The sequence below is a fragment of the Callospermophilus lateralis genome, chromosome 11, assembly GCF_048772815.1.
Source record: "Callospermophilus lateralis isolate mCalLat2 chromosome 11, mCalLat2.hap1, whole genome shotgun sequence".
NCBI lineage: Eukaryota > Metazoa > Chordata > Mammalia > Rodentia > Sciuridae > Callospermophilus > Callospermophilus lateralis.
In genome coordinates this window covers 48,825,701-48,848,247 of record NC_135315.1, presented here as the reverse complement: position 1 = coordinate 48,848,247, position 22,547 = coordinate 48,825,701, and the positions used below count along the sequence as shown (strand labels likewise).

At 54.3% G+C, this 22,547-nt stretch overlaps 1 protein-coding gene across 3 annotated transcripts in view; it reads left to right on the top strand.

Moving 5' to 3' along the window:
• The window catches only part of Spns2 (SPNS lysolipid transporter 2, sphingosine-1-phosphate), a 36,726-nt gene that overhangs the window by 12,585 nt on the left and 1,594 nt on the right, over positions 1–22,547 (top strand). Inside the window, exons 2-12 of one of the 3 annotated variants that reach the window (XR_013092736.1) lie at positions 2,141–2,206; positions 12,110–12,246; positions 16,028–16,179; positions 16,414–16,480; positions 17,786–17,928; positions 18,270–18,422; positions 18,552–18,741; positions 19,070–19,135; positions 21,260–21,358; positions 21,453–21,616; positions 21,979–22,139. Coding sequence is in view for 2 of the 3 variants with exons in the window: in XM_076871738.1 (XP_076727853.1) it covers positions 2,141–2,206; positions 12,110–12,246; positions 16,028–16,179; positions 16,414–16,480; positions 17,786–17,928; positions 18,270–18,422; positions 18,552–18,741; positions 19,070–19,135; positions 21,260–21,358; positions 21,453–21,616; positions 22,093–22,135 (1,280 nt within the window). In the remaining variant the exon portion in view is untranslated. The remainder of the gene's footprint in view (positions 1–2,140; positions 2,207–12,109; positions 12,247–16,027; positions 16,180–16,413; positions 16,481–17,785; positions 17,929–18,269; positions 18,423–18,551; positions 18,742–19,069; positions 19,136–21,259; positions 21,359–21,452; positions 21,617–21,978; positions 22,140–22,547) is intronic. The other 2 variants (XM_076871738.1, XM_076871737.1) reach the window with 2 other exon arrangements.

The following is a 22,547-nucleotide window of genomic DNA, read 5'->3' as shown; positions in this document are numbered from 1 at the left end:
AGTGGAATTAAAAAACACCCAGCTGGTGTCTGCTGCAGAGTTAATTGCCTATTTGATGTGTGGGGACCCCCCACCCCCCACAGTTTGGTCAGAGAAGCAGTTTGTTATGAGTGTGTAGTGGGAGAAATGGAGTTTGTTTGTTTGTTTTTTTTTCTCTATATTTTCAGACCTCCAAAAACTAATGTGCTGCATGACAAAGAGTTTTGGGTCTTTGAGCCTTGATTTCTTCATATGCAGAATGGAAATGATAATTATAAATACCAGCGTGCCTGGCAAGGATAGAAATGCCATCCTTAGAGCCTCACCGTGCCCAGAAGTTAGCAAAAAGCAATAAATATTGTCTCTTAGCTTTTGGCCACACTGGGTCCCAGTAGTTCATATCCCCGTCCCTGTGAGTCTTCTCTATAGAATCCTAACTTGTCCTAAAGAGCAGTACCAAAGCTAGGATGGACATAGATGGGGCTGGGGACATAGATGGGGCACTGTAACTCATTTAGGATGAGGGAAGGGGAGAAATCAGGGAAGACTACTTAGAAGAGGAGGCAACTGAAATAACCTTAAAGGAATGGCAGTGGGCCTATGGATGGCAGGGCCACCAGCTGGGATGCTGAAGTGCCCTGACCCAGGCCCAGAGGCCCATTGGGACCTACCGGACCAGGACTGGCCCCTGGCCTCCGCCTCCACCTTGGAGGCAAGGCCGTCGCCCCATTAGGCTTTGGTTATTAAGTCATTAACTGAGCCTCACACAGACTCTTCATTAGGGTAATTGTGGTGAATTCACTCAGGGCATTAACAAGGAGGAGGCCAGTTTCTCTGGGCTGTCAGACTGCCAGGACACCAGCTGGGTCTGACCCTGCAGCCGGAAAATTGCTCAGCTTCCCAGCCTGGGTCTTGAGAGGAACCTAGTATTCAAGCCTCTTGGTGTCTTTTGCATCCCAAGCCCTAGCTTCCAGACTGGACCCTGATCAGTGCTCGGGGGTTCTGCTTTACCTGGCTTCCCTGATGTGTGACTTTGAACCCATAAGTGGACTTCCTCTCCTCAGTTTCCTCATCTGGCAAGTGAGATAATAGCACCTGCCTGATTAGGCTAAACAAATGAATAACTTAATGCTCAGCAATGTAAACTACCATCACGTATAAGGCCGTCATTGTTATCCTCACCAAGAGCTCTGGGAGTCCCCCAGAGGCCTCTGTCCACTGCAGGGCCCTGTCTCTTCCTCTTTTCTCCCCCACCCCTTCTCAGGAAGGGGGCTGAGACCTGTGGCCCCCCCCAGATCCTGCTGTCCTCAGAGATAAGCTGAGGTGGGGCCCCTGGGGCTGGTGGGGCCAGGGGCTGATTCAGGAGCCCTGGCTAAGAGCTAGCGGGGCGGGGCGGGGCGGGGCGGGGCCCAGGATTCTGCTGGGCCTCCGGTAGCCTGGGTCTGTCTGTCTGCCTGTCTGTGGGCAACTGTGGGTGGCTTCAAGGCTTCCAGGTTCCCCTTTGACGGGCAGAGCTCTAAGAGGACAGGGGAAGTAGCTGGGACTTGGGAGCAGGCATGGTCTCAAGAACTCCCTTTCCCCAAAAAAGCAGGCCTAGAGCCCCACGTGCTTCAGACTGCATCCTACCTCCTACGGTTGAACAAACAGGGAGTCCTGGTTTTAATCTGGAGGGCAGCTGGAGTGAGCGTGTGTGCGCCCGCGTCTGTCCATACTCTGGAGTCACCCCTGCCCTCTGGGCTCTGGGCTTTGTGGTTTCCCTGAGGGCAGGGCCCATACCTGTTGCTTAGGTCCCTATGTCTGAGCCAGGGTTTGGCCACAGGTGGGCAAAAGGCTTAGGCTGGCAGATAAGAGGTGTGGCTGCTCCCAGGGTGGAGTGACCATAGGGCAGCCTCACCCATCTCTGCACTGTGGGCCCCTTCACTGGTGGAGGGGTGGGGACCCGTCTCCAGGCTGCACATGGGAGGCCCAGTGGGGCTAAGAGGGCGGTCTGGGCAGTGGGGAGGTCATAGTAGGGTGGTTCTGGGGTGGGATCTAGCTGGGCTCTGAAGGTGGGAAAGAGGGCTGAGCTGGGCTGGGCTGAGGGGTCTCCTAGGTGGGGTGGGGTGATGGGGTACCCAGGTATTACACGTTGCTGATAAACATCCTCTTTCTCCCTCTCTAGGTGTCCTTCTGGACATCCAGCAGCACTTTGGGGTCAAGGACCGGGGCGCTGGCTTGCTGCAGTCAGGTGAGGCCACCTCCCGCTTTTGCGGCCTGCCCAGGTACTGGCATCTCCTCCTGTTGGCCAGGGGTTCTTCTTCCCCGAGTCCTGACTCCTAGAGGCAGCACGGGCTTTTCATCAGATCTCACCCTTGCCACCCACAAATGGCACTTGTCCAAGCCTCTGCTGCATTTCTTGTAACTCATACCACTTGCCCCAGGGGCTTGGGAGATGGACACACCGAGGCCAAGGGCCCAAACCCTGTGTGACCTTTTTGTGTCCTAGGATCTCACTGAGACCTAGTGATCGGGGTCCCTTCCCAAGGCTGATGAAGGGAACTCCTTAGATGAGTGGGTTGGGCAATACCAGTGAACCATTGTGACCATTTCCATCTCCTGCCCCCAATTCCCAGTTCCTTCCATTCCAATTAACCCTGGGAACCACCTCTTAGATGGCAAAGTGAAAGAGTCCACCTGGTCAACCCCTGAAGGTTCCCAAACCCAGGCAAGAGACGGAGAACCTGGGGCCTGGGTGAGACTCAGGCCTGAGAGTCCCTGCCTCATTTTCCCCTGGGGTCTCAACCTTCTGATGGATTGCTAGAGGTAGGGCAGAGCCCCACTAGGCCCTTATAAGCTGAGCAAGGGCTATGTGGGAGGCCATTGAGCAGTTATCCCAGCCTGTTGGCCCCTCCCTCTGTGAAGAGACCATGTCTCCCTTGTCCCCCCAGGTCCTTGCCCCACCACGACCCCAAGGGACTGAGGCCCTGGCTCCCTGGCTTATCCACTGGTTGTTACCATTGCTGGTCATGCTCAGCAGGTCCTGGCTGCCTGGGGTGGAGATTCAATCTAGTGCTTTATCCCAGAGCTAGGGGAGGAGGTCTAGTCCTGATGTGGCTCCAGCCTTGCTGTGTGACCCTAGCCTAATGCCTATCTCTGGGCCCTTGATTCTGGACTCCATTTAGCTGTGAGGCCTAGCCAGATGTGTGGGAGAAGATCCCTGATGTGCATTTGAGTCTGTGAACCCCTTCCCCAGCTTGGGGTTCCTAGGAGGGAGGGGATGGAATGTGCCGGCTCTGTCCAGGAACCTGCCTGACCTGTCTAGGTAGCATTCCAGTATGTACAATGCCTCCTTGAGCTCGCAGAGTTCTCCAGCCACTCAGTCAGTCCACCTGTCCTTACATCCCAGATGGGGTCTTGGGGCTGAAAGAGAGGGGATATAATGGCCCCTGGGCTCAGTCTTAATAAATGAGACTTACTAAGCGAGGTTGGAGCAAGGTAATGTGGTTCAGCGTCCCCCACAAGTGGTTAGGTCCCTGCCCTGGCAGACACTGCCTCTATCCAGGCCAGGAGCCCAACCCCCTCCCCTGCTCCTTCCTGGGCCTCCCTGTCTGTGCCAGAATAAGTCAGCCTGCCACACAGCCTGGGACAGCTCCCTCCAGCCTCCTGGGCCCTGCACACAGTGACCAGCACTGACCAAGAAGATGGGTTCAAGCTGGTGGGATCTGGGGAGGAAGTAGGATGCCAAGCTGGTGAGGAAGGGGCAGGGGAGAGCCTCATCACTCTAGTCATCCAGCTTGCAGCCCCTGAGTCTCATTGTTCTGGCCTTGCTGACTGATCTGGAAGGAGGCTCTACCCTGATCCTCTTCCATTTAACACCCCTGCATAAACATGTTCAAGGCCACAGAGCCTTCCAGGGAGAGGGTGGGGGGCATTGGCCCCAAGACAGCTGTGCAGGTCAGTACTCTGGTTCCTTCTGCACTTAAGTTTTTTTTTTTTTTTTCCTTTTTGGTGGTGCTGAGGATTGAACCCAGGGCCTTGTGCATACGAGGCAAGCACTCTACCAACTGAGCTATATCCCCAGCCCATGTAGACACATCACCCACAAGCATCATCTCTTTTGAGTCTTCCAATGGCCACACAGCTTTTGCCGGCTTCACTTGCCCAACAAAGAGACAGGTCAAGAGAGCAAACCAACTTGCTTAAGGTCTCATGGTGAGAGAGTAGCAGGCCTGGAATAGGGACCCAGGAGGCCTCTGTAGATGCAGCCCACTTGGCTTTGGGGGGAGTCCACATGTCTGGCATCTCAGTGGGGTGGGTGAGATTTCTGGGCTTGGTGAGAATTTCCAGCATTCGCAGACTCTCTTGTGTGAGTCCTTACCCTGTGGCCTTTAGCTTGCCACCCACAACCGGCACCCCTGGGATGGTTCCCCGAGTGTCCTTACCCCTTTGGCCATTGAAGCCAGTCGTGCTAGACCAGGATGTGACTCAGTGGGTAACTCAACAAGTCACCTAATTGGCCTGTGCCCCAGGCACCTGTCTCTTCCCCAAGCCTGATAAGGTTGGAGCCGGTGTGGAGGGCGCCAGCTGGGTGTTGGTGCTTGCCTGGATCAAAGGGCCAGGGCTGGGAGTGGCAGCCTGCTTATTTGTGGGCATAAGGGACTGCTGGGCTGGGAGGCAGGGTGGGGGGTAACTGAGGGTTAGGCCTGGGCCTGCCCTTGCTGTTTCCCCTTGGGACCAGAACATCACTGGTTTGGGAAGGGCCCACTTTCAGCATTCCCCTTGCACTTGGCTGCTTGCTCAGACCAGGCTCCTGGGTCACCTGAAAGAACCATAGCTTAGCCTCTGTGACAGCCCACCGCAGAACTATGGCTTTTGCAATTTTCTTGGGTCTTGCAATTTTGGAATCCCCCATAACCCACATCTAAAGGGGCAGCTGCTTCTCAACCTACCGTTTGGCAGGCTCCATGCTGGGTTCTGCCCAGACTCAGTCCTTGCCCTCAGGTAGGTTCCCTCTGTTGATGGCTCATCAGATCACCGCTCAGGCATAGGGGGGACTGTGGGACCCTGGTGGATGGTAGAGAGTTTGTACCTAGCCACCTAGGTGGCATGTGAAGAAGACTTCTGAGGAGGGGACATTTGAATGGGGGATTTGAAGGATGAGTTAGGGTTTGTTCAGGGGAAAGGACTTTTATGTAGCCGGTTTGTCAGATTCAGTAGATACGAGGAAACCTTCCTCTCCCCTCCAAGCTAGATAAAATATGCCAAGAAAACACGTTTAAATTACATGGCTGAGCTTGAAAGCTAAAGCTAATGGGGAAATTCCCAGGTGTCAGAAGCAGGGAGCTGAAGTCAAAAACTGGAGTGGGAGCTGGAATCAAAGCCAACTAATTCAGAATATTTAGAGATCAGATTCATGCCTTCGACACTTGTTATAGTATTTTTAATATAAACATTTTTTTTCATGGAATATTTTAAACGTATGTGAAAGTAGAGAGTCGAATACAACAAATTTTCACATGTTCATCACCAAGATTCATCAAAGCATCACAGTCTGTCCCAGTTTCCTGGCTCAGGGCTTCTTCATTCTGATGACTGGGCAGTGCAGGCTTGGGCTCCAGGGTCAGGGGGGTGATTCAGTGTCCTTCCCAGAGCTCAGGCAAGTTCCCCGATTCCAAACTGTGCTCCAAGCTGGCAGGCACTTGTGCTGGTAGAGCCTCTATACACAGATGGACACTTTCTTCCTGGCTCTGGCTTTATGTAGAGAGGCTGGTTCCTGTTCCTATTCCTTACAGCACTGGGACCTTCTCTATGGAGGCTCTGTGTTTTTAGGGGATCCAAAAGAAGCAAATCCCAAACTGTTCATATCTCAGAGCCTGCATGGGGCCCAGATGAAAATTCCCAGCAAACTCAAATTCAAAATTAACAAACCACACAGGAAACTCATCTCTCTTTTTTTGGGGGGGTACTGAAGATTGAACCTAGGGGTACTTAACCACTGAGCCACATTCCTAGCCCTTTTTTATATTTTAGTTTGAGTCAGGGTCTTACTAAGTTGCTATGTGGCTTGCTAAGACGCTGAGGCTGGCTTTGAACTCATGATCCTCCTATCTCAGCCTCCTGAGCTCCTGGGGATTACAGGGGTGCACCACCACACCCAGCAGGAAACTCGTCTTCACGAGAGGGCCCTAAAGCTGCCTGAAAAACTACAGAGAATAGACTCATTTTAAAAGGACTTTAAAATTAGGTGAGCTTAATTTTCAAAGTTCAAAAGAAAGATTAGGATTGATAAGACAAGAATAGCACATTATGAGAAAAGAACGGGGAGATGTTTAAAAGCCCGAAGTTCTAGAAGGGAAAAATGTAGGTATTGAAATAAAAAATGTGTTAATCTGATGGGTTAACAAGCAGAATAGATGTAGTTGAAAAGAAAAATTAGCAAATGAGAATTATTAGCAAATGAGAATTATTAGCAAATGAGAATTATTAGCTGTAATTCTGACTGTGGGCTGAAGGATTGGCATAAATGTAGCACAGGGAAGAGAGTAAAAGTGACGTTTGTGACAGTGCCTGGCTTTAGTGAGCTGTGGTTTGTCAGCTGTTTGCTGGAGTAGGGAGAATGGAGGGACAGGAGGCAGGGCAGTGGGTGGGTCTGACTGTGAAAGGCTTGCAGATTGGGATAAGATCTCCAGTTTTGTCTTGGGGCAATGGAGAGCCAGAGAAGGTTTTGGAGCAGAGTAGACAGAAGATGCACGTACCACGGTGTTCTGGTGGAGCCCAGAGCAGGAGTGGATGGCAGAGGAGGTTAAAACACACTCAGGGTTGGGGTTTGTGGGGTCAGGAGGAAGCGCAAGGGTTGGGGAGGTGGGGATGGAAGAAGAGCCAGCTCAGACTGAAACCAGACAGTGCCTGTGCTTTGGGGCCAAGTCTCTTGGCTTTACTCCTCTCCCCTAGGGCTTGGCCAGTTTAGTGACATCCTCCATTCCAGCAGGCCTGGGTTCTGCAGGCAAGGCTGGGCAGCCCTTCTGACCATCCTCCCAGGGCTCCCCTTCAGAAGGTGGCCTAAGAGCCTTGCTTGCTGAGGCCACAAGTTTCTATCCCAAGCAGGACATGAAAAGGGAGGTGGTTCCTGTCCTTCCTGTGGGACATTTGAGCATGATGGGCTTCCATAGTGGGCTGCCATCTGTTTGGGGGCCTCCCCATTAGCTGGGATGGGCTGGGATGTCCTTGAATGACACAGCCTGACCCCCACCCAATCCATCCTGCTGGAGCACCGTCCCTACCCACAGGATGTGGACGATGGCAAATCTCTCAAAATAACGGGTCAGTTGGAGCTTGGGCTTTGTAAAAATAGCCCTGGTTCAGCCCAGGCCCAGGCAGGAACTAAATGCAGGCTCTTAAGTAGAAGGCCAGGGATCTCCTAGCTCAGATCTTGCCCTCTCTTGCTCCAGGACCAGGACCACATTGTTTTTTTTTTTTTTTTTTTTTTTTTTTTTTTGTGTGTGTGTGTGTGTGTGTTTGTTTTTTTAGTACTGAGGTTGGACCTAGGGCCTTGCACTTGTTAGCAAGCATTCAGTCACTGAGCTCCATCCCAACCCTAGGACCATTTTCTGAGTTCAAACAGGCCACATGTGAGGTATGTGGTGAGGGTGGCTTCCCTCACCATGGACTGGGTCTTGGGTGCCTGCCTACAAGGACACTGAGTCCCCTGTGCGTGTGCTTTGAGCTTCTGGCTGCCTGCCGTTGGCAACCTGGACTTTGGGACTACTGGGGGAGGTGGACAGCACCCTGTCCGGCCCCCTGTGTTTCTGATGGCCTTGGGCCAGCCCATGAGGAAGAGAGAGTGAGTGAGGCTTTGAGCCCAAGTTCCCGCTGCTGGATCAGGCTCTCCCCTCCCACCCTGCTGCCTGTGGCCCTGCCCCCCTGGCCTGGCGTCCTGCCCTGCTGCTCCATTGTCCCAGACCTGTGGGCTCAGCACACGTGAGCTGAGCAGGGCTTCCCCACACCCCGGCCACAGGATGTCCTCCTGCGGGAACTGCTGGGAAAGCCACCCCTACCCAAATCAGGTGGTGGGGCAGCCAGTCTGGCCAGAAAGCTCCCCGCAACAAACAAAGACCACGGGCTGGGGGGTGGGCGTGGGGGGGCAGGCTGGGGAAGCTTCTGGCCTGGGCCAGTGTATTTCCTGCAGAGCTGCCTATTGGCTGAATGAGCCTCTGCGTCCCCATTAGGTACAATTCCTTTGCCAGGAAAATTCCTCCTCTTGTCTCTACCCCTACAGTACCAGGTCCCCCTGAGGACTGGCAGGGGTCCTCCCTCCTGTGTGGGACTGGGTGGGGTAGGGTAGTGGTGGGTGAGGCTACAAAGATGGACTCAATCTCCCTCCTGACTCTGGATTTCTTTGTCTCCAAGGGAAAGACACAGAGGGGCAGGCAGTCTATGTCGTCTGGGGCAAAATTTTGTACCCTTTGGGGTCTCAGTGGCCCTATCTGTAAAATGGGGACAGAATGATGGGGTTCAGGTGAGTTAAAAGTATGCAGATACTTGGTGACCTTGGTCAGGCTGGGGCTGGTAGGTGGGGGCAGGGCATGCTGCTTCTGAAAGGAGTCCATCCATGGTTCCGGCTGCTCCTATCCATGCCCACATGAGCAGGCAGAAGGTCAGGGATCAGAAGGGGTAAGTTCTCTTCTGCTGCCCTGTGGGCCTGAGAGCGGGATGGAGCAGGGCACCCAGAGTCTGGCCAAGGCCTGGGTTACCTGCTTCAGCCTCCTCTGCTCACCCCATGTGTGCTTTTCTAAGTGACCCCTTCTTGGGGAAGAACAGAGCACACCATGGTTCTAGAACCCAGACCTGGTCCTGGTCTTCAGGGCCCAGTCTCCCTCCAGGGCCTCATCTCCCCCTGCTTCCTCCACGGCCTTACCCATGCCACAGCCCAACCCATCTCCTTGCTCTCCCCAGTGTGTCCTGACCTTTCTCTGACCTTGGGCACATCAGCTGGGACCTTACCCCTTCCCAGTCTGGCAAGCCTGTGGTGTGATTTAGAGGAAGGACTCTGGCGTCAGCCAAATTGGGGTTTAAATTCTGTCTCGGCCACACTCACTGTGTGACATCACTTCTCTCAGCCTCTATTGTCTCCTTGGTAAGATGAAGATAATAGTGAGAATCCACTGAGAAAATTGTGAATAGGTGGAGGGTGTGTCCCAGGCCTCGCCTACAGTGTTTCAGAAATGATAAGTGTAGGTCTTAGCAATAGGCATTACGCCCCGCCAACCCTTATACGTACTGCTCAGAGGATTTGGAATTTACATTTTAGTACATACTGTTGACTTGAGGTCTATCATCACAGTAAGCTCCTATGCACACTTCAGTGCCCAGCGTGGACATCACTGCCTTCATGAAACCTCTGTTCACTATCCAGGCAGGATATGGTGCTCCTTGCTGGTTCTCCAGCCATTTAGCCCTTTCAGTGGGGCAACCTATAGATGGGATCAGACAGGGGGCATCCCCTACTCTGATCTTTCCATCCACCCCCCCCACCTGGCACAGACAGGCACAGAGAAAGCCCTAACGTGTGTAAGTCCTGATGCCCCTGAAATCTCCTTCCTGCCCACATCCTGATCTGATCTCAGGCAGTTCCTGGGAGGCAGGTTCAGCAGGAAAACATTCTTTTTCTAGATTTGAGGAAATAATATCGGCTGTGACTGTTCTACACAAGGGCCCAGTGTTGACCGGGCTGGCCAGCTCTGGGCAGGGTGTGGCGTGAAGCACCTTACCCGTGTTATCTCATCTAGGACTGGAGCAGGAGCCCAGGGGAGCTGCTATTTTTATCTTCATTTTACAGATGAGGAAGTTGGCGTGCCGGAGCTGGCTCCTACTGGCTCCTACTGGCTCATGAGAGTCGATTGTTAGATTTTCAGGAATCCGTGCGAGTGGTTGTTAGATGCAACCATTGTTAAAAACTAAGTTATATAAACTTACAATTAAATAATTTATATTAAAACAAGACAATACGTTTTTCAAACGTCATCACTTCCTACTTATTTTACTACTTTATTATCTATGCTCTGATGGTTAATTATGTTATATTTTCTGAGGGGAAGGAACCGCACAATGGTGGGTCACGGCACATCTCTTCCCAGCTCTGATAGGTGATGTGACATCAGCCACAGCAGGAGTTTACACCATGGAGATTGGCAGAGGCTGCCTAGCAGATTCCCCCTTCCGGGCTCCCTTTTTACAGAGCCAGTTGTTACACGCTTACCAGCACACCACGGAAGGGGAGACCCAGAAAATTTGTTGCCTGGCCAGGGTTACCCAGGTAGGAAGGAACAGAGCCGGACTTGACTCCAAGCAGTGTCTCTGGCGCCCAGCTTTGTGCACCTCTATGCTGATCCTGCCCAAGGCCCGAATCACTCAGAACTGGATTAACAGGTCCCCCAACCCACCCATACACACCTGCTGTCCTGCTCTGGGCTGGAATAAGACAGGGACAGCCACACCTTTCCAGCCTAGTCAGGAGACCTCTGCCCTCTGCCTTCTCTCCCCTTGTTCACCCCCACCACAGCCCCACCCCTTCCTTCCCTTGCCTCTTTTAGTCCCTGTCTCCCTGGGGACTTGGGTCCATGGAGGGAACAGCTGAGCCCATGTACACATTCAGCCTGGTGGTCAGCGACAGCCCACTGGGCCTTTGTCTGGCCATCTGCCTGTCAGCTGTGGGACCGCCTTCCGTGGGGAGGGAGGGGACTGCCTTGCTATGTGCCCTAGGGTCTACCCTGCCTCCTCCTAGGTCTCTTCATTCCTGTGACCGTTAAGCCCCTTCCTGTCACTGATGGGGGGCCTCCCTGTGAAGTCCTCTAAGGCTCTACTGCTCCCTTGTTCTGGAAGAACCAAACCAGCTCGGCTTCCTCTAGTATTCCCCTTCTCACCCCTGGAGTCACGCTAGTCTCAGTGGGCCACACTGTTCTACCCTCTCTGGCCTCTCAACGCTGTCTCTGCCCTTTGCCCTCTTGGTCCCTCGCCCCAGCCTCTCGCCTCTTTGCTTTTTCTCAAACATGCTAAGTACACTCTTGTCCCAGGCCCTTTGCACTCGCTGTTCTTACCCCTATGGTAGCATGATTTATTTCCTCACTTCCTCTGTATCTTTGCTGAAATGTCACCTTTTCTGATACTTCTTTTCTTAATTTTATTTTTTTAAAAATACATATATATGTATATATATTTAGTTGGACACAATACTTTATTTATTTATATGTGGTGCTGAGGATCCAACCCAGTGCCTCATGCGTGCTAGGCGAGCTCTCTACCACTGAGACACAACCCCAGCTCAGTCTTTCTATTTTAAATGGAAACCTCTGCTTTCTCTTTCTCTATTTTGTGCATGTTTTTTTTAGTTTCCTGTTTCTGCCCTTTTACCTTCCTTAGCACATATCACCATCTGATATACTATTATTTATTTATGTCTATTCTCCTCACTAGAAAGAAAGCTCCGAGAGGGCAGGAACTTTGTTTATTCATTGCTGTATCCCAAACACCTAGAACATTGCCAGGTACATTATAGGAACAAGAACATTTCGGTTGAATGAATAGATGAATGAATGCATGACAGGGTTACAAACCGTCAGGAAGCCTCTGCAGCCTGGGAGTGAAGGTAGCTGGGTGATCTGGCAGGTACTGAGAGCTGCCGTGCCAGGCCCAGTCCTGCCCTGATTGGCTGTGCGACCTTAGGTAGATCCCTTCCTCTCTCTGAACCTCTCTCCCAAGTACAATAAAGAGAGCTATGTGGCAAAGTGTAAGGAACATGGGCTCTGGAGGTCAAGATTCCCACAGGACATTTATTGCCTGTGGGGCTTTGACAAGTCAACTTCCATCTCTGAACCTGTCTCCTCACTGGGGCGGTGGGTGGTGAGCTGAAATATGGTGGTGCGCCCTGACCACAGCACTTCGTGAAAAGAAAATGGCAAAATGGACGTGCATTAAAGAGGATGTGGTCTCTGTATCAGCCTAACCCAGTCAGGCTTCTCTCCCTCCCTGGGGCAGGGGCTCAGCTTCCTTGGTCGGGGTCCAGGCTGAGCTTTGTATCGTGGGCACTTGGCCTTGGGGAGCTGGGCCCAGCCTAGGGACCCTGTGCCGCCCCTCCAGCTTTCCTCTCCCCGCACAGTGTTCATCTGCAGCTTCATGGTGGCTGCCCCCATCTTCGGCTACCTGGGTGACCGCTTCAACAGAAAGGTGATCCTCAGCTGCGGCATTTTCTTCTGGTCGGCAGTCACCTTCTCCAGCTCCTTCATCCCCCAGCAGGTGAGGCCCACCCTCCTGGCCCCTCCATTGGGTGACAAAGCTTTGTTCGCCTTGATTGGGAGTTTCAGCTCCTTAACTTGAACCCCGGACAGTGCCTTAACAGCGCAGAAGGCAGGGGTGGGGGGTCTTTACAGCTTTTGTAAATCAACTGTGCAGATAGGCCTTCCCTAGGTGGCTATAAGAGAGGGACAGCCACACCTAGTGGCTGTAACTGAGGGCCGTGCAGCCTGGGTGACATCCTGACTCTTTCTGAGCCTCCCTCTGACTCAGGAAAGGTACAAGGAATGTGGACACAAATCTGGCCTAGGGGTGAAGACCTTGGCTTCTAGCCCTGGCCCTGCTATGTGACCCTGGGTGAGTCCCTTCCCCTTTCTGGTTCTTGTTCAATTTGCTCTTTGTCAGATGGCCAGCCACGTGCTTGAGTCCAAGTTCCAGGGAAGGAAGCATCAATTCAAATAAAGATGCTTCTCGCTTGGCTCTCTCAGTCCTGGGCTGGAGTATCCCAACTCTTGTTGCCCACTCAGCTTTGGGACCTGGAACAACTCTGAGCCTCAATTTCCTCATTATTAAAATGGGGATAATACTTGAAAGTTTCTTGTGGGGAAACAAGTAAGTTAATGAATGTCCAGATCCTGGAACATGGAAAATGTTCAACACAGCTCTATTTCTGTTCTTTCTTCCAAAGAGGAGATATGTTGCCCTGGGAGGTAGTGAGTTTCCCCATCATTAGGAGTATTCAAGCAGAGGGTGGGCAATCATGGACAGCTACTGTAGAGAGAGGTGGAGGAAGAAGGGGAAAGTCAGGATCTGTGTTCAAGAACTTTCAGTTTGGCCCTGACCTTGGGAGCCTGGGTTGGGCAGATGTGACAGGAGCCCCTGGCTTGGAGCCTTAAGACCTGCAATGTGCTGAGTTCTCATGAAAGACAGCACAGCTTCTTGCAATCTGTGGGGTCAGGGAAACCTTCCTAGAGGAGGTAGCACTTGAGCCAGGCAGTTGGGACTGGGAGGCTAGGTCTGTTGGTGACGATGTCCTGGACAGAGGAGTACACCCACAGGTGCAGAATGGCAGAGGTGTCGAGAGAACCAGGAGGTGAGTGTTTTGGCTGGAAAGAAGGCAGGGACTGATTCATGGTGGGACTGGTGTGCCTGTTGAGCCCTGGAAAAGTTTCAACAAGGACAAGGTCAGGGTCAGATTCACACTGATGAAGGGGAGAGTGAAGGTGAGGGCAAAGAACCTGCAGATTTGTGGGGAACAACTTTGCTTCATGGAGGAGGGTCAGGCTTAGGGGAGTTCCAGGCCCAGTGCCAGGTGCAGCCTGGCAGCCACAGTAGGACATAGAGACTGGACCAGAAGCCTCTCGGGCCTCCCTGGGCCTTGTCCTGCCCCAAGGAGACCCCTGGGGCTGCTTCTGGGACTGACCAGTGAATACTGGACCACAATACCAAGATTTGGTTTCCTTCTGAGTTGGGGAGAGAAGATGAACAAAGGCAGAGGAACAGATCACTTCCAATTAATCTGTAAATTCATTGCGATCACAGCCCGAGTCCCATGGGGGTTTTTGGTGGACCTTGGCAATGTGATTCTGGAGTTAATTTGGCAGAGAAAATGCCCAGGAACAGCCAAGAACAATGTGAAAAATAACAATGAGAGGGGAATTTGCCCTATCAGTTATCAAATTAATGGCTATTCTAACTACAGTAGCGAGGGATAGACTTAGAGGTCAATGAAACCGAGTCCTCGTGTCTACGGGGATTTAATGTAAGATAAAAGTTGCATCTCAGATCAGTGGCTTGGGGAGAACTATCTATATCTGGATCAAAAATAAAGTTTGATCTGGTTTTCAAACCATACTGCAAAATGAATTCCAGATAGGCGAAAAGTTAAGCCAAAACACGAGTTAAAAATCTGGAACTATAAATCAACAAGGAAAAGACAAATAACCCAGTAGAAAAACAAGCCCAGGATCGTTATAGGCCTTTCCAGGAGAAAACACACAAGCGGCCAATAAATGTAGGAAGGGATGGCTCAGCCTCTCGAGTAATCAGGGAAATGCAAATTAAAACAACAATGAGATACCATTTCACACCCATCAGATTGGCGACAATTAAAAAGGCTGACAATACCAAGTGTTATTACAGCTGTGGGGAATCCGGGACTCAGGCGCTGTTGGTGGGGAGTGTAAATTGGTAGGAGTCTCTTTGGAGATCAGAATGGCAAGAAATTGTAAAATTCTCCCTGTGCACCCTGCTTGGCCCAACCTTATTCAGACAAGAGAGCAACTCTTAACTTGTAGGCTCGCGTGTGCATGGGTGCTCGCTATAATACTGTCCTAGAAAATAAAAGAGGAAGCTGTCTAGGGGACTGCACAGATAAATGGGGTGTATTAATACTGTGAGACTCTGGGCAATGGAAGGATGAACTAGATCTGTGCTAACCAGTGCAAATGGGTTTCAAAAAGATAAGAATGAGCGGGAAAGCAAGTGGCAGGATTTGGAATGGTCCCTTTTACGTGCATGTTTTCCAAGCACACAGAGGACACTGAGTGCTGTTTATTGGTACCTACATGTGCAATGCAGGCACAGACGGATTCATAGCAAGTACACGGTCCCATGGGCTTCCGTGGGTGGAGTGGCTGGCTACTGTGCTGAGGATGATTGACGCACCTCCCCACTTCTCGTTCTCTCTCTCAAACATAACACACATAAAATAGAAGAGAAATGTTTTTGTGTTTTTGGGGATGGAGTAGGCCTTCCTGAACAAGGCTTTCAGGAAAAATCAACAGATTTGACGGCATCAAATCAAAGAGAATATCCGGAAGCCTGCAAAAGGGTGTAAACTCTCCATAAACAAAGTGGAGAGAAAAATGACAGAAGCTGGCGGGGACACAGATGATAAAGGATCAAGCTCTGTGGAGAAAAAGCTAATATAAATCAATACAGAAAAAAAAAAAAAAAAAACCCAGACAGCCCAGAGGCAAAGGCTATGGGCAGATGAGTCCCAGGAAGAGAATCAGGCAAAAGAGCTAAGGGAAGACCAGGAGTCTGGGGGGAGTGGGTGACATGGCTACAGAAACAAGGAGGTCAAGGTGAAGGGCCAACACTATAGCAGAGGACCTGCCAGGAGCCAGAGGAGAGACTAGAGAGAGGGAATCGGGGAGCCCGGGGGAGGCTGGATGTGGGCGATGCTGGCCGGATGGGTGGTCAGGGTGGGGCTGGGGAAAGATGACCAGGCTGGGTTCTCAGGCCCTGGGCAGCTGGGGGGACCGAGGGGGCAGGTTCACATCAAAGGGGTAGGACCACCAGCAGCTGGCATGGCCCCACCCTTCCCTGCTCAGCTGGCTTTGCCCTTTGATGTGTGTGTGGGGGAGGGACTCTGAGCCCTCTGGGCTGCTCTGCGTGTTCCCTGCTCACACTGGGCTCTCAGTGCTGCCAGGATTGGCCCACCTGCCGTACTTGGGGGATGAGCACAGAGTTGAGGGGTGACCTGCGGCTCCTAAGTTGGGGCCATGATCGGGGAAGAAGTCTCCCAGGTAGAGACACAGGCTTATATCCCTAGTGCTTATGGGGACCAAGAGCCATACTGCTCTCAACCTGGGTGTCGGGGTACCCTGAAGCCTGGGTGGCCTGGGGTTGGAGTCACCACTAAGGCAAAGATTGTGTTCCATCTCCTCTCATGGCTCCTGGACCCTGAAGGGCATGGGGTGCACAGAGGAGGCAAGGATGTGCAGGCCGAGGAGCAGGGCAGGGCCGTCCCCAGCATTCTCTGTCCTTCCCCCTATAGTATTTCTGGCTGCTGGTCCTGTCCCGGGGTCTGGTGGGCATTGGCGAGGCCAGCTACTCCACCATCGCGCCCACCATCATTGGCGACCTCTTCACCAAGAACACGCGCACACTCATGCTGTCTGTCTTCTATTTTGCCATCCCACTGGGCAGGTGAGAGGGGAGGTGTCTTGGTTTGGGTGAGGATCCAGGAGGGGTCTTCCCACCACCCCTTCAGTGAACCAGACACTTGGGTAGTCAGCCTTGGAGAATTCCCTGACCCGATGCCTGGCTGGCTGGCTGGCTGAGTGGTGAGGGCAGGTGGCCTGCCCTGTAGACCAGGGAACGCACCCCCCCACCCCAGTCCCTGTCTCTGCATACGCTGACATGTGTCTGTCTCCTCTGCAGCGGCCTGGGCTACATCACTGGCTCCAGTGTGAAGCAGGCGGCTGGAGACTGGCACTGGGCCCTGCGGGTAAGGCCTAGGCACCCTCCCATGAGGTCACCCCCCCGAGTCCAGCCCTTGCCCCTGCTGGTCCAGAGATGCCAGCTTTGCCCGGGCTAGGGCACAGGCCTCGAGCAGACTCTCCAGTGGCAACCTGGCCTCTGTGGTCTTGTCCTTCTAGATTAGTCCAGATTGAGGTCTTGTGGGAGTTGGACAGCCTCACTGCTCTCGGGGCCTCAGTCTCAGGGTTGGAAACATCCCTAACCCCCACCCCCACCCCTGCCCAGCCCCAGGTTGACAGGACGAAGGATTCTCTCACCTTGTCAGGAAATTCCAGATCCATGGCGGAGCTTCCTGCTTCCAGTCCTGGCTCTGTGCTAGGGTGAGGCTGGGACAAGACCTCTATGTGGAGGCCCTTGGGGTCTGGAGCCACTTCCTGTCCCGCCAGAGGGTTGGGGGCAAGTTACCAAGGCCCCAGGACAGTGCAATCGGAGGAAACAGAGATCCCCCGTCTCTCGGAGGAGCGGAAGCCTAAGACAAAGTGTTTTTTCCTCAAAAGCAGGAAGGGAGCAGCCTCCGTGGAATTTCTTGGTGGGGGGCGAGAGGGGCTGGCATGGATAGGAACTCCCCAGCCCAAGGGCTCCCAGGCCTGCGGGGGTGGGGACAAATTTCTCTTTTCTCATGGGCTAGTGGATTCAGGGACTGTTGTGTAGGAATCTGGGCTGCTGTGGGGCCTCTCTCCTGTAGGGGACAGAGGCCTGGAGCATTGGAGTCAGTTCTTGATACTAGGCTGGACACAGGGAAGACCCAAAGTGACCCACAAGGGCATCTCTCAAGGATAGCCTACCTGATCTATTAGCTGGAGGCTTCATGCACAGCCAGTCACTTCCCAGTGCCCCAAGGGGTGAGGCACAGGTCTAGGAACACTCCCAGCCCCAGGGGATTGGGCAGGGCTGGTCTTTGGCTCTCCACCCTCAGGAACTTTCTCTTTCTTCCCTCAAGATTGTCCTTCCATCTCTCTCTCCATCTACACATCTTTGTCTTTCCCTTGTTCATTCAATCACCCATGTATCCCTCCCTCCTTCCTTTCAGCCTATCAGTCTTTCTTGCCTCCTCCCCTCTGGATGGGACAGTTCACTTTGAAGCCCCGAACCCTTCTCTGACCTCATCCCCAGTCACTTTCCTCAGTGGTCCTGACAGGAAGGCTGGACGGGTCTTAGCCCAGAGGAAGGGTCTGGAACCTAGGGAAGGTGTGGCTTGCCTGAGCCCCTCAAGGGGCACAAACAAAGCTCACAGGACCCTAGTGTCCTGACTTCACGCTTCCCACTCTGCCAGGTGTCCCCTGTCCTGGGCATGATCACAGGAACACTCATCCTTGTCCTAGTCCCAGCCACTAAGAGAGGTCATGCCGACCAGCTCGGGGGACAGCTCAAGGCACGGACATCGTGGCTCCGGGACATGAAGGCTCTGATCCGAAAGTGAGTACTGCTGGGAGGAGTCTTGTAGGGAGAAGGAGGGGTGCGGCCACGTGAGGGCCCTGCTCCTGGAGTGGCCCGCCCAGCACCCTCACCCGGACACCTGCTATCTGGGAGTCTGCAGTGCTGGCAGTGACATTTTGGCCCCTAGACTTGGTTATTCCTGCAGCTTGAAGCCTCACCCTGGAGCCTGTGTGGGGTGAGGCCTGTTTGGGGGAGGCAGACTTTTACCTGGGTGTGGGGGAGAAGAGGCAGCCTCCTGGGCCACCATGCATGGGGCTGCTTACTCCAGCTGCTGGGACTTCTGGCCTCAGCTCAGTGTCATTGTCCTGGCCTTTCCCCAGCCGCAGCTATGTCTTCTCCTCCCTGGCCACGTCCGCCGTGTCCTTCGCCACAGGGGCCCTGGGCATGTGGATCCCGCTCTATCTGCACCGTGCCCAAGTTGTGCAGAAGACAGCAGAGCCTTGTAGCAGCCCGCCCTGTGGGGCCAAGGACAGGTAGGCCTTGCTCAGCCGGGCCCTGGGTGGTGAGGAACACTGGATGAGAGGGCACCTCTGCCCCAGCCATGTCCCCCTTCACTCATGCCCCACTCCACTCATGCCCCACACTGTCTTGTGTCCTCATAGCCTCATCTTCGGGGCCATCACCTGCTTTACGGGCTTCCTGGGCGTGGTCACGGGTGCAGGAGCTACACGTTGGTGCCGCCTGAGGACCCAGCGGGCCGACCCACTGGTGTGTGCTGTGGGAATGCTGGGCTCCGCCATCTTCATCTGCCTGATCTTCGTGGCTGCCAAGAGCAGCATTGTGGGCGCCTATGTGAGTGTAGGGGGGCAGGAGGCTCGGGGGCTTGGAAGTGCAGTTTGACTCATTGAACCCTCTGTCCCCACGGGGAGGCTCTTGTCCTCTGGCCGCCTGCCTGCCTTTGCTCAGTTCAGGGCCTCTGGGTGTCCTTCAGCGCTGTGGGCATGGCTTGACCCATTCCTCAAGAGCCTGACCATCAGGAGGCGGGGGATGGAGGCTTTGGGGCCCCATGATAGGAGCCAGTGTGAAGGGGCTGCCAGGGGGTGGAGGGCTCACCTGATGATTGTTCTCTCTCTCTCTCTCTCTCTCTCCCTCTCTCTCTCTCTCTCTCTCTCCTGGCTAGATCTGTATCTTCGTTGGGGAGACACTGCTATTTTCTAACTGGGCCATCACTGCGGACATCCTCATGGTGAGCCGGGCAGGCTGAGGTCACCATGTGCTGACCCAGGCCTTAACCTCACAGGGGCAGCTGGGGAAGCATGTGAGGAGGTGGGAGAGCTGGCAGGGCTCGGCAGGGAGGCCTGCTGGGAGGGTGAACCCAGAGGCAGGGAGTGGATTAGAGATTTGGAGGTCTACACCAGGGCAGGCCCTGAAAACAGGGTTGAGCCGGCAGCCAGGATAAAATGTGGGAGTGGGAAAAGGGAGTTGTCTGGAGGCTCAGGTTTGTGGCTGGGAGGCTGGTGGTGCCAGGCTGGCACCGAGGTGGTGCTGCCTGCCAGCACTCCTCCCCCAGAGTCCACGGACTCTGCCCTCCCGGCTCAGCCTGGGTCCCAGGCACGCCTGCCTGCCTGTGGGCCTGCGGCTGGGCTGGATGGACAGAGGCTGTCTTCACAGGGCCAACAATGGGCTGCAGACCAGCCGGCCAGGGACAAAGGGCTGACTGAGCAGCCGGCAGGGGCTTGTGTCCCTGGGTGGGGACGGGAGCAGCCTGGGAGGAGCCAGGAGTGGGCAGTGGGTCTAGTTACTTGTGGTACTCTGGGGGGGTTGCAGGGTGGATATGACCCTTGTTGCAGTCCTTGGGGACCCTCCTGGTCAGGGTCAGGAGAGGACTAAGAGAAGAAGTACAGAGGACTGGCGTGGGGGAGAATGTCTGGAGGTGTAGGGGAGAAAGATCCTGAGGGTGCTCTGAATCTGGCCTGAAAACATGGGATGGCCCAGGAGGTCACAGTCTGTCTGGCACTGGGCCCCTGCTAGCCCTCTGCTTCAGGAAGTCTGCTCTGCCCCGCCCCAAGCCTCCCTCTTCTTTGCTTCCCCTTGCCATCGCTCTTTGTCTCCATCAGTCCATGGCTGGGTGGAGGTGGTGGGCTTCTGACTCAGTTCTGTGTCTCAGTGCAGAGCTGGGTGGTGGCAGGGGTTGGATGGCCCCAGAGTGAAGCAGGGAGCCAGTCTGTGTACGTCAAGAGCCCTTGGTGCCAGGCAGCACTTCCTCCCTGCCTCATCCCCAGGGGCAGCCCCGGACAGCTGCTGACAAGGTCTGGATCCCAGGGAAATCATGTCCTAGTTTATTAAGTGTCACAGTTAAGTGACTAATTATTGCTGGAAATGGGGCCACGCAATCTAATCTAACCTGGGAGATCCAGGTCTCTCTCCCCCAGTTATGGTGCCCCGTGGATGCTGACTGCTCCCACACTGTCCACAACCTTGAGCTGATGAGGCTGGGGCTCAGGGGCAAAGGGCACTCACTCGCTGCCTGCCTCGCTCCTCTGCCACCCTTTCTGTCTGACTTGGAGGGGAGTCAGAGCCTGCTTGGACTGATGGGGGTGTGTCTGAGGCCCAGCCATTCTTGGCATTTAGTACTTGGGGAGCCCATAGATTCAAGAGGAAGCTTTTCTGGTCAGGCACCTGTTCCACTGTTCCAGCCTTAGTCTTGCTTGGTCTACATGGAGGGGGACACAAGATGTTTGGTGGGAGGTGAGGGCAAGAGGCCAAGAGGCCATAGTTCTAGTTCTAGAGCTGCAGGACTCCGTGTGATCCACAGGAATGGCTGGCTCCTCTCTGGGCATCAGTGTCCACTGACCATAGCACCTGGCTTCCTGCCAAGTGCAGAGCATCCTGAGCAGAGGGAGAGTGGGTTGGGAAGGCGGCAGCTCTTCCTCAGGGTTCAGCTTTTCCCAAAGGCCCAAAGAGCTCTGGCCTGAAGAAGCTGGTGTGGGCTGGTACCGGGGAACCCCCAAACTGTTCTCTCCTTGATTGGATGTGGTAAGGGATGGAGATGAAGGTTTCTGTCTGAGGCGGAGGTCTAGAGTAGGATAGAGTGGGCTGGGCTGGGGACAGTAGTGACCAGAGCTGTTTGTGGGTATGACACAGCTCCAGGCAGGAAGAGCAGAGGAACCACAGGGACAGTCATACCTACAGGATAGGCAGGTAAGGAGAGGGCAGGGGAAGGGGACAGAAGAACCCCCAGGGGCAAGGGGAAGACACCAAGGCAGGAGTCCGAGGCAGTAGGACTTTGGAAGTATCATACTGTAGGAATAGGACTGGGCGTGGGGTAGGCTTGGCCCCTCCGGCCACTGACTGCCTCTGTCTCCTGCAGTATGTGGTCATTCCCACCCGCCGGGCCACCGCGGTGGCCTTGCAGAGCTTCACCTCTCATCTGCTGGGCGATGCCGGAAGCCCCTACCTCATAGGCTTTGTGAGTGGCTCAGAGAGTGGGACTGGCCTGGGGAGGTTGGGGAAATCCAGGAGGTGGCCCTGCCCTCACCCCCATCCCCACCAAATCCTCACAGATCTCGGACCTGATCCGCCAGAGCACCAAGGACTCCCCGCTCTGGGAGTTCCTGAGCCTGGGCTATGCCCTCATGCTCTGCCCCTTCGTCGTGGTCCTGGGTGGCATGTTCTTCCTCGCCACTGCTCTCTTCTTCCTCAGTGACCGTGCCAAGGCTGAGCAGCAGTGAGTGGGGCAGGGGGTGGCCCTGTGAAGCAGGGACAGCGTGGCAGCCCCTCCACGCTGTCCTGGGGTGGGGGTAACCTGCTGCTGTAGTCCAGGGCCCAGCCCCACCACACCTGGGCCACAGGCCTTACCAAGGACCAGCTCCCAGCCTCCATCACACACTGGGCCAGTAGTGGCCCCAGGTAGTCTGCAGTGGTTCTAGATGGGGTTTGGGTTCCTAGGTCCAGGGTTTTCAGAGCTGGGACCCTCTAACCTTCCTTTTCCTCTCATTTTCTGACTTCTTTCTCCTCTTCTCTTTACTCCTCTCTTTCTCTCTCTCTCCTCACCCCTGGGCTCTCCCACCTCCCCCTGGGGTTGACGAGGTCCCTGCCCAGCACCTCCGGTCAGCCGGCCCCTGTGATGCGATGTGCCAGAGCTGTGCCCGGGCCCGGCCCCCGCTGATGCGCCACCCTGACCCCCGCCCGTCTCTCCCCCAGGGTGAACCAGCTGGTGATGCCACCCGCATCCATGAAAGTCTGAGGTGGTGAGTGCAGGCCACAGGCCTGTGGGAGAGGGACAGGGTATTAGGGGAGCAACTTCCCTGACATCCCTGAGAAGCTCATCCCACCAACCCTGGGTTTGGTCTCTTCTTGCAGTGTTGCCCCAAGATTACTGATTTAGGCAAGGCAGACAGGCTTCTGGTAGATTAGCTCCCTCCCTCCCTCCCTCCCTCCCTCAGAAGTGTGGGTCAGGGCTGGGACTGACCAGGAACTCCCCAGCTTTGTGCTTCCAAATCTTCCTAGAGCTGGCAGAGCCCAACTCCTGCTGTGATCTTCCTTAGGGCCTGGCCTCAGGAACTAGAGCTTCCTGGCAGTGCAAGGCCTGTTGGCCCAAACAGTAAAGAAATGAAGGAGGAAAGGCTTGGAATGTGCCCCCAAAGCCTCACCTCTGA